This window comes from Oratosquilla oratoria, chromosome 38 (genome assembly GCF_046742065.1).
Source record: "Oratosquilla oratoria isolate Oo_2021 chromosome 38, ASM4674206v1, whole genome shotgun sequence".
In the NCBI taxonomy this organism is placed as follows: Eukaryota; Metazoa; Arthropoda; class Malacostraca; order Stomatopoda; family Squillidae; genus Oratosquilla; species Oratosquilla oratoria.
The window spans coordinates 47,682,127-47,693,105 of record NC_134814.1 but is presented as its reverse complement, the minus strand read 5'-3'; the positions used below and the strand labels follow the sequence as shown (position 1 = coordinate 47,693,105).

General features: G+C 47.5%; 1 protein-coding gene across 8 annotated transcripts in view; it reads right to left on the bottom strand.

Moving 5' to 3' along the window:
- Positions 1-514: 514 nt before the first annotated feature.
- The window catches only part of ci (transcriptional activator cubitus interruptus), an 879,964-nt gene continuing 869,499 nt past the window's right edge, over positions 515-10,979 (bottom strand). For 7 of the 8 annotated variants that reach the window (XM_076176248.1, XM_076176247.1, XM_076176249.1 and 4 more), the window contains 5 exons: positions 8,747-8,911; positions 6,530-6,790; positions 3,777-4,592; positions 3,226-3,630; positions 515-3,106 (listed from right to left, as the gene is read on the bottom strand). In XM_076176248.1, the coding sequence (XP_076032363.1) occupies positions 1,451-3,106; positions 3,226-3,630; positions 3,777-4,592; positions 6,530-6,790; positions 8,747-8,911 (3,303 nt within the window). In that variant the 3' untranslated portion in view covers positions 515-1,450. The remainder of the gene's footprint in view (positions 3,107-3,225; positions 3,631-3,776; positions 4,593-6,529; positions 6,791-8,746; positions 8,912-10,979) is intronic. The other variant, XM_076176245.1, reaches the window with a different exon arrangement.

The following is a 10,979-nucleotide window of genomic DNA, read 5'->3' as shown; positions in this document are numbered from 1 at the left end:
TAATATTTCCACTTTTGCCATTTTCACAGCTAAGATCACCGATCATTTTATCCCTACCCTTACCCATATCCCAAACCCTAATCCTTGATCCTTATTCTATCCTTAACTCCCCGCTCTACCCAAGCATATGATGCACCCCTTTGCAGGTCCCTAATTGAGATAATGATTAATCAATACTATCCGGAGGTAGAAATAATGGAAAGAATAGAAAGATGATCAAAAGTAATAAGGCTACAGAAACTATAAATTGTACAAAAATATACCTCCAGAATTTCAGGCTTTTTCATAAACAGTGTTTATGGCATTTGTTACCTCGCCAATTCTTTACCTTAATCTTATTTCTACAGTAGCTGTCTCCAAATCCTACTTCGACTCTTCTCGGGTTCATTTTCATGTATTTCATGACCATGCATTTCCCTTTCCAGCCATTATACATTGTTTATTGTTGGTACGGCAGTTGTAGTTTTGCTTCCGAGGACCAAAAGGAATGAATTTAAAATTCGATGGGAAAAGAAAACGTCTTCAATATCATGTGTTACGTCTCAGGTATAAAAAAGTATTGTTATAAGTACATTTAAGAACATGGAAAGACATTTTGAAGAACACTTGTTATTTCAAATGCTTAAATAATCAACAATGTACAGAGTATTTTACAAAATTGGACTTTTTTTTAGCAAGTCCCTACAGATAAATTTGCAACTTGTATTCACAGATGGCAAAACACCTTTCCACATGTCTTTACACCCCTATCTATCTCTCCATGCGACGAAATGAGTCGTCCACTACCTGGGGAGGAGAGGGGGACGTGGATGAGGACGATCCTTTGATTACTGAAAAATGTATTTGGTGTTGGGACAACAAATAATGCCCCGTGTTTATGGGGGCTTAGCTGTGCGCGAGAGCACGGCATGAAAGGCTGAAGAGTATGTTGGTCTAGCTTGGCACTAACACAGGTAGCCGTCTCCTATAGCCCAGGGAATTTGGCACTAGGGATTGGGGGGGGGCGTCTCACTGGCTTCATAATCATTTATCTGGGCGAAACCTGAAGGAAACCAGGAAGAGGGATAAGATATGGCATCACTGTCTTGGTACCGCCTTTGTTTTTATTCTTATTTTATTTTCTATTTTTAAAGAACACCGGCAACCCCTTGCCTACCACACCTCATCGTCTTACTGGAGTCTGACGCCAACTGAGACCTTACGCAGGCAATTTGTTTTTGTTACTAAGGAGAGCACAACATCACAGATGTTCACTTGGCACAGGCAGGTTCATGCTTAGCATTCACCAAAGAGAGAAAAATAATTATATGGACACAATAGTTTTCTAGTCGCGTAATGAACACATCATTGTTTTTTCACTAGTTCCTGTTCAGAAGGAACACACTTCTCGTATCATCTACCAGAATCTCTATCCACCGAAACGACGACAAACGTATCATGGCTGGCAGCCTCATTGCAGAAGTTGAAGGAACTTGTTCTCATGTTGGAGTGACGTGAGCGAGGAGGTCATATCGTTGATGACCATATTGGAAGTTTGGTTGAGTGCCACGGGGGGCAGTGGGGTCGTGAAACGTGAAGCCGGGCCCTGGGGACCACAGGGGTTCTGCAGGGGCTGCTGCTGCTGTTGAGGTGTAGGCGCGGCCACCGACGGCCCCGTGTATCCCATCACTGTGCCATTGGGATTGAGTTTGGGCTTCTGGTCAGTCGTACTACTTACCTCCTCCTTGACCACGGTAGAGCTCCAACTCTGGCACTGTTGCACGTACTCCAACGTGCGCTGATACGTGTCGGGTCTCATGTACGAATTTGAGTTCGAGGTTCCCTTGCCCTCCTTACCACTTTTATTCTCCTTCCCGCTACCCTCTTGCGCCTTCGACTTCACCACTACCCCCTCCGAGTCCCCAGTATCATTCTCGACCTTGGCTTCCTTCGGGTTGAGTGTAGGTTCGCTTTCAAGCTTGGTGGTTGAGGACTCGCCTTCGCCGGTTGTCTTCGAGGTCTTCGACTTTGACGTCGGAGTTTGTCGAACTGCGGGAGGCGGGAGAGAACCCATGGTCGGGTTCGGCGTTGGTGCCTGGGAGGACTGACTCACATCGCCACACTGCACGTCGTCACCAGTCTGGTTGTTCGTGGTGTAGGGCGTTGGTACCATGGCAGTGGTGGGGGTCACTGGAGGCGCCATGAACTGCTGCCCACTGTTCGCGTAACCCATGTTCCCCTGGTTGGCCATCATCGCCATACCTTGCTGGGCGTTCTGCTGATGATACTGCTGGTTCATACTCATTTGTGAACCGTGCCAGCTGCCCATGACACCCTGCTGGTACTGAGTCATGTCCCTGCTCATGGCGTTGGCACCGCGAGCTTGGCAACCCTGACATGGTGTCTGGTACATTGGGGGTGGAAGGTTAGTCGGCGCCGGATGTCCGCAGGCGTGCACAGGTCCCCCGTAGCCTTGAGGACCCATCCCATAACCCATGCCATTCTGAGGACCCATCATTGACCCCTGAGGACCCATCATGTTCCCCTGAGGGTTCATCATGTTCCCCTGAGGCCCCATGGCGCCGGAAGGACCTGGGTACCTGCCCTGACCCTGCTGCTGCATCATGCTGTTGTACATTTGTTGGTTCATTATCATCTGCTGCTGCCCCTGCTGCGGATACTGCTGCGGGTACTGATGCTGCTGTCCCTGCTGCATGGGGTAGGCGGCGGCCATAGCCTGCTGGGGCTGCTGGGGGTATCCTCCCGCCATTTGGTTAAAGTGAGGCCCCTGGGCTCCTGAAGCTGGCGAGGAGAGAGCCGGGTTGAACTGCTGTGGGTTGGCAGGACTGGCAATGGGCTGGTTCGAGTATTGGTTATGAGTGGCCGGGGATGGCACGGAATACCCTGGCGACGGCTGAGCGTACTGGTACGTGCTCGCCGGGGAAGGCATCGAGTAGGCGGGGCTTGGCATGGGTTGGCCTGAAAAGGCAGGGCTTGGCACTGGCTGCTGACTTCCGCCTCCAGCGTACGCTGGCGAAGGCATCTGCTGTTGCCCGTAAGGCGGCCCTCCTCCGCCTCCATGCGCTCCACCCTTGGAGTCTCCTGAAGCTCTATCACCGGTACCCTTCTGAAACATCCCCAAATGTATCAGTTACTGAGTGGGAGGCACATTAATGTAATTCCTGTCAATGTTTGCATATTACTTAATACATTAATTGAGAACATAACTGTTATAAGTATAATCACCTGGTTGAGGTAGTTCACCATATCGTCAGGCAGGACCAATTTGTTTTCGATGGGCTCGTCCTCCGCCACTTGATCGAGTTGCAGCCCCTGGTTGGGGTGTTTGGCCTGGATGGGTGGCAGGGGCGTTCGCGGGTTGAAGTTGGAGTAGCTGTGATACCTCTGGATTTTCTGGTGACCAGGCACTCCTGCAAGACCTCGCTCCATAGGACGCACTGGGTCAGAGGCACGCCGTGGCCCCTCCATGTTCCCACTGCCTGCCTGAGGGCCACCAGGGTGTCCAAGAGGCCCGCTGGCGCCAAATTGAGCTGCACTAGCACCCATAGGTGCTGCCATACCAGCGCAATTCATACCGTTGCCCCATTGGACGTTCTGGAGGTTGTCCTGACTCAAGGACATGTTTTGTGTCTGAAAAAAATACCATCAGGAGTGGATTAAAGCCCATCATTGTAAGAGACAAAAAACAGATCCAAATAACTTAGGATTAAAAAAGTTCTCCCTACAAGAAAACAGAAATAATAAACGACACAATCACGAATCTTCATCAAGCATACCTGCACCACCAGGTTCGAAGTGTTAAGAATTTCTTGAGTTGCGAGGGCCCGGCGCTGCAGCTTGGCAAGGTGTGACGTCATGGACTGCGCAATGCCAGCCATGTTGAAATTGGAGTTGGCCGAGGACCTTCTGGAAGACCCACAAGATATGGGATCGTAGGGTGAGGGTATGGCTGCTTGGCGTCCTCCGGGCCCAGACACTCCAGATACTTCGGAAGATCTTCGGCTGCTGAGCGGGTGGGGGGAGAGGTCGCTCCGCATACTTCCATAGTACGTGCTCACCGTTGAGTTTGAGTCCCGGCGACTGGTACCCAGTGCATTGCCGAGACCTGTCTGATTTGGTCTGAAGTTGAGATCGAGCAGGTTCTTGCGTGGGAGGGCCCCGCCACTCATTCTGAGATCAGTAATACGTTGGGACAACTCTCCGACCCCGCTGCTTCCGCCCAGCGAGCGTCGTGGTCCTCCAGGAATGCTCGGAAGAATGTTGGCGAGACCCTTCGCCTGAAGGCGATTCTTCAGGGGGTTCCGTAGGTTGCGGTCTTGAAGATTGACAGGTCCGTTGACAGAGCCCCCAAGCCCATTGAGAGCCCCCACGCCTACGGGAAGGTCAATGCTGGCGTCCAGGTCTTCTTCAGGCAAGTCCCACTCGCCCTCCGTTTCGATCAGACCGCCTGTAGTCTCGTAGCCCGCAGTTGTGCTAACGTTGTTGTCACTTATGGGGCCCTCGAGAAGGCGGGACTGATCCATGGGAGTACCTCCCCCACCCACCACCGTCTCCATGGCCGGACTGTGTTCCTGTCCGGGTGAGGTTGGGTCCTGTGTAACAAAGAGAGTTTTATGGTTACAATACTGTGCTAAAAATATGGTATAATCATGTATTCATGATTACATATATACATACATACATATACCAAGGCTTTTTTCCCCTTACTAGGGAGGTAGCCAAAAAGGAAAAGGCATAAAATCATTCCCACCCATTCCATCCCTGAATACACTCCACACCCCTCCACCCTCCCTCTTATCTTAGCACCTCCTGGATGACGGGTCATCCCTGCACCTTGTCCACTGCCCTGGGTCAGAAGCAGTGTCGCAAGACACAGCACATCCACAGCAAGGCCGCTTCATTAAATCGGTGACCCCCCTCTCCATCCCCCCCATGCATAAAAGGAGAAGACGGGGAGAAATCCCTTCGGGCTGCGTCAAATTTTGCTCACACATACTACCTCACCCCCCTTCCCCCTGCCCATTCCACCTCATGCATCACAACATCATCCATATACAACCATTCTCCATTCACCCCTGTCTTCTGTCCTCTCCCGTCCTTCCTCAACAGACATTCCCCTCTTCCCCAAAGCCCCCTTCACCCCATCCATCCACCTCATCCTAGGACGTCCCCTCATGTTCACTCCCTCACATCTGCCTTCCATACCTCTTTTACTAATCTTTCTTCACTCATTCTTTCCATGTGTCCAAACCATCCTAATACTCTTTCATCAACCCTATCTCCCAACTCCCTTTCCACCCCCGTTCTTCTCCTCACCTCCTCATTTCTCACTCTATCTAGCCTAGTAACCCCCATCATACTTCTCAGACACCTCATCTCAAACACATTCAAACTCCTTCTCTCTTCCTCTCTTATGTTCCATGTTTCTGCCCCATACAGTGCTGTTGGCACAATCACTCCTTCATACAGTCTCCTCTTAGCATCCATTCCCAAATGTCTATTCCTCATTACACTCTTCAATCCACCAAGGCATTTACTCACTTCTCTCAATCTACATTCTACCTCCACCTTCACTCCACCTTTTCCTGCCACATTTGGACCCAAGTATCTAAAACTATCCACTTCCTCCAGTCGCTCTCCCTTAATGCTCACTTCCAGTCTACTGCCACTTTCACCCCTTGTACATCTCATCACCTTACTTTTACCCACATTTATCTTTAGCTTTCTTCTATCACACACTCTCCCAAACTCTGTCACCAACTTCCTCAGTCCCTCCTCCGATCCTGCCACAAGCGCAGTGTCGTCCGCAAACAACAGCTGGCTCACCTCCCACTTTTCTCCATTTTCTTTAACCATCTCCAATCCCTGACCCACTACCCTTGCATTTACCTCTCGCACTACCCCATCCATGTATAAGTTGAACAGCCAGGGCGACATAACGCATCCTTGACGAAGTCCCACCTTTACCTCGAACCACTCACTCTCTCCATTTCTTATCCTGACACAAGCTCTACTACTCTAATAAAAACTCTTGACAGCTCCTAGAAGCTTTCCTCCTATCCCATATATCTGCATAACCTCCCACAGTGCCTTTCTGTCTACCCTATCGTAAGCCTTTTCCAGATCCATAAAAGCCCAAAAAACATCCTTCCCCTTTCCTATAGCTTTCTCACATATCTGTCTTACCACAAAGATCTGATCTAAATCCACACTGTTCCTCACCAATTACTCCTTCTGTTCCTCTCCTAATCCTCTCAATCAAGATCCTCCCATAAGCCTTCCCAACTACACTTAACAAGCTAATCCCTCTGAAACTACTACATTCACACTTGTCCCCTTTTCCACAATCCCCGCAGCATCCAGGAAACCAGCAACGGCCATCGGCCAGGCCCGAAGATCTTTCAGTCAAGGGATTAGGCTCAGCCCGGGGAATAAGTGCCACTTCACATAGTTGCATCCCAATTAGGGCGAGGAGGAGTGAAATGAAAATCCTTGCAGTTAACTACACAGAAGGGTTGGTCATGCTCACCTCGGATTTGACAGACGGGCTGGAGAGAGAACCCGCTTTGCCTCCGTCTGAGTGGGGTGAACCTTCAGGATTGGCCCCGCCATCTTTTCCGCTTCCCCCGCCTCCCGCGCCTCCCCCTGGATTGGCGCTGGGATGGTCATTGCCTTTGTGTTTCTTAGACGCGTAGAAATCTGCTCCGTGGACAGTTTTAACATGCTTACGCAGGGAAGAGGGGTCAGTGTAACGCTTCGTACAGCCTGGAGCCTTGCAGACGTAAGGTTTCTGTAAAACAGAGAACAATGTTACATTTCTATAGGAAACACATGCAGGGTGGCGGAAGTCTTCAACAAGTTTACAACATTCGGTCCTTAGAGCAATTAGGGGATCTCAATGCCAACAATACAGACAAATTAACATCATCATCACATGGATGGGGAAAACAAACACTATATTCTTTACAATAAAACAAACAATATATTCGTTACAATCCATGCACAGATTTACATGGGGCACGTTGGAAGGTACGGTACATAATTGGGGGTGGAGGGGGGAGTGGGTTCGAGCAGGCTGTTGGATGCAGTGCATGTATTATAACTGAGAAGTGTTGACAGGAAGACAGAGAACTTAGGGCAAACAGACGGACACGACAAAGACATGGCAGTATAGGTGACGGGAGGTGCACACACTGACTACTAAGCAAGATCCCAACACACCACCTACCGATCCTCCATTACGCAGTGTGCAAAGAAAAAGATGAATTACAAACATGACGCCAATTGGCATACACAAGAAAATTTCTCTGCATTTACAAGGTTCACTATAACAGACACTGGACAAGAAAAACTGCTAGTTCATTATACTATGTTTATACAAGCGTTGAGTTGAACAATATTTATGTATCAGTTTCTCTAATCTTGATTGAATATGAAATGAGACGGTTGGCAGGGGGCGGAGCTTACGGAGGAACCCTTGACGCGGAATTTCGCCATGACCCACATGGCTTCCAGGTGTGTCCTTCTCAGGGCAATGTCTTCTTTTAAATTCATGTGTCTTTTTATAACGAAAGAATGAAATGAATTACTACCGTTATAAATCAAATAAACAATGTTATTTTTTAATTAAATGTCTATCGAATACTGAGCAGGTAAGATACTACTGGCTGACAAATCTATCACCACGGGAAGTTGTTTCAAACCCAATTATACATACACCGAAGGCCTTCTCCCCCTTATATGGGGAGTAGCTGAGTCAAATCCCACACCCACTTCATACACGATTAAACTCATTCAACCCCCTCTCATCTCAAACCCAATTATGAAAGAATAATTTACGTTGTTCCTCCAATTAGAAATGTCCATCTTTTCCCCGTAAATGTCTTACTTTTACACATTGTGTCCTTTTTCTTTACCTCCCTGCCTCCTGGCAACTCTGACAGTCCCCGCCACAAAGTAAACACTGCAGCAGATAAAGGAGGCGCCTCGTCTCGTGGTCGCCGCCGCCCGCTCCGCCCAATGGGTGGTGTCGCCTCCTAATACTATCCTGCAAAGTCGAGTCCACGACATGACGAGCCGTGTAGAAGCACCTCGCGCGCTCACATACACAAGAATGACCCATAGAACGTCTTGATATAAAGGTCGTTTTCCTTGCCTCTGGGCGCCAGGCAGTGTGTCTCGGCAGCCTGCCCGTGTGACAGACTGTCTTGTACTCTATATTATTTTGATGGCGATGGGCGGTAGCAATTAAAGTCAAGATGGTATCAAGAAGCGTCGCCCTACTGGGCCCTGGAGTGAGCATCGGGCGAAGAGATGTTGGGAAGCTGAAGACCAAGAAGAATGGAAGGAAGTGAGGGTAGGAAACGGCGGTTGGAAGGAAAGCCGAGAAGGGACGGAGGAAAGCCAAGGTTGGTGGTCAGATCTCCTGAGTCTCTTCATTCAGGGTTAGAAGGTAATTTTCGGTAGGAAGTTAAAATTTCCCTTTTTTTCCCGAGGGTTTTTACGTTGTGGAATCTGGAATGAGGGCAGTCAGAGGCGACGGTTTTGTAACGGAAGCGAGGGGCCCGTCCGGCAGTATGATCGGCAAAGTACTGGCAACAAAAACACTCAAATGCTTTGGCCCAAACTTTTTCTCAGCTTTACTTGACGAAGAGAACTTCATGTGTTGGGTTTTGTTAGTAAGACCACTCAATTTATTATCTAATTTAATTTCTGTTTTATATTTACGATTGGGGTAAAAACTTACCTCATTTGAATGGGTCCTGTTCTGATGTTTGGCGCGATCCGAGGCATTGGAGAAGGCCTTTGTGCAACCGGGGAACTCGCACATATACGGCTTTTCCCCCGTGTGGGACCTCAGGTGAGTCTTGAGGTTCTCGAGGCGCGAGTATGCCTTGTAACAACCCTCGAACTGGAAGGCAAGAGAGGGCATGGTTGGGTGAAAGGAGCATTCTGAGATCATGCATATAGACTACATATTATACACATGCACATACATACACGCACACACAGAGTGAATATTGATAAAGGAATGGTTGATAAAGGAGTGGTTGTAATCATCTATAATATTAAAGGAATGGTTGATAAAGGAATGGTTGTAATCATCTATAATATTTTTCATGAAAAGAAGATAATCAGTACAACACATAAGACAGCCTCCCCACTTCTTTGTGTCGCTAATACTATCTTATCATACCCACAACATTTGTCTCCTTTCCTGAAAAGAAAGCTACAGAATGGGTCGTTTGCATTTTTGCCCGGTTTAATGTAAATGGGCAAGATATGTTATTTCGTTTCCGTTTTTGAACACTTAAGAAAATCGAAATTTAATGGTTCCGTGAATCGAATAAGTGGAACAAGGGTGAGCTTTCCAAATTAAATGGTCTTTCTAAAAATTTAGTCACAATAATAATAATGATGATGATAATGGTAAATAATAATAATAATAATAATAATGACAATGAAAATAATAATAATAATAATAATAATAATAATAATAATAATAATAATAATGATAATAATAACAATAATAATTGTAGCCTCGACTTTCACTGACTGGATATCCGCAGCCCAACATCGGCTGGCAATGGTGCTCGGGTTTTCTTAGGTCTCTTAGGGAAGATGTATTAGAATGCTATATGTATGGTATTAGTGTGGAATTGTTTCTGTGTCACCAGTTTGTAATAGAAACTATGAGGAGGTCGTGCAGTCGAAGCTGACAGAGGTTTTGAGGTCCGGTGACCGAGTATCAATTCCCTGGGGCACCTTCAGATGGAGATGTCTTGGAGGGTTTTGAAGACGGGTAGCAGGGAGATGACTCTCTTGGACGTCTGTCATACAGGATCATCAATGTCAGGTATCCGCCATTGGTCCCTAATTATCCTTTAGCTAAACAAGAAACGTCATATTCATAACAAGATCAGTAAAAAAAAAAAGAAAAAAAATACTGAGTTCCTGGTGAAAAGGAGGACCCTGTCTCGAAGACAACGGCTACTTCCTTTTTTTTTTTTTTTTTTTGACCAAGGATTTTTTTGTTCTTTTGTCCCTTGTGAGTTGTTCTGCATGAGGGGACGGAAAGAGGGAGTCGCCGATTTAATGAAGCGGCCTTGCTGTGGATGTGCTGTGTCTTGCGACACTGTTTCTGACCCAGGACAGTGGGCAATATGCAGGGATGACCCGTCATCCAGGAGGTGCCAAGATAAGAGGGAGGGTAGAGGGTGGAGGGGAGTGGAGTGCATTAGGGATGGAATGGGTGGGAATGGTTTTTATGCCTTTTTCTTTTTGGCTACCTCCCTTGTAAGGAGGAAAAAGCCTTTGGTATATGTATGTATGTATGAGTTGTTCAGCTTCTGTTCAATCGAGGCATGAAGACATAACCTCGAGATGAAAAGAAACCCTTGTCTTAGACAAAATGATGTTCTTTACGTATACGCACCCTACAGACGCTTCTAGCAAACTCGAACCAAACTACCTCCGGTGTGGCCGGCACTCCACTGCGGCAACTGGCTGCAGCAGAACGCATATCGCCAAAGCGCCTCTTCCCCCTACTATCAAAATATTAATTCCAGTGTTGCAAAATCAATCTACACATGAATAACTCATACACCCGGACATATCCATATACAGGAATTCCTGAATATAATCCCCACCCGCCCCTTGCAGTTGCGGCCAATCAGGCGCGGCTAATAGCATACCAGAAAACAACTGCCACGAAGAAATCTTCATGATAATAAAACCAAATAACACGAGAATCAGATAGTGGAATAACTTTATCGTGGGCTAGTGGCGGTACGCGAAAATTACCCCGCCTGACGTGTAACAATTTTGGGCCTCCAACTCAAATCCCACTCCACCGGGGCTCAAATGGATGACCAATGCCGATGGGATTATAACCCTTATATCAAACTGGCCCAGGGACGATTATTTAGTGGCCGAGTGATGCGCGGCGTAAGACACCACAGCACCCAAGACACTGTAAT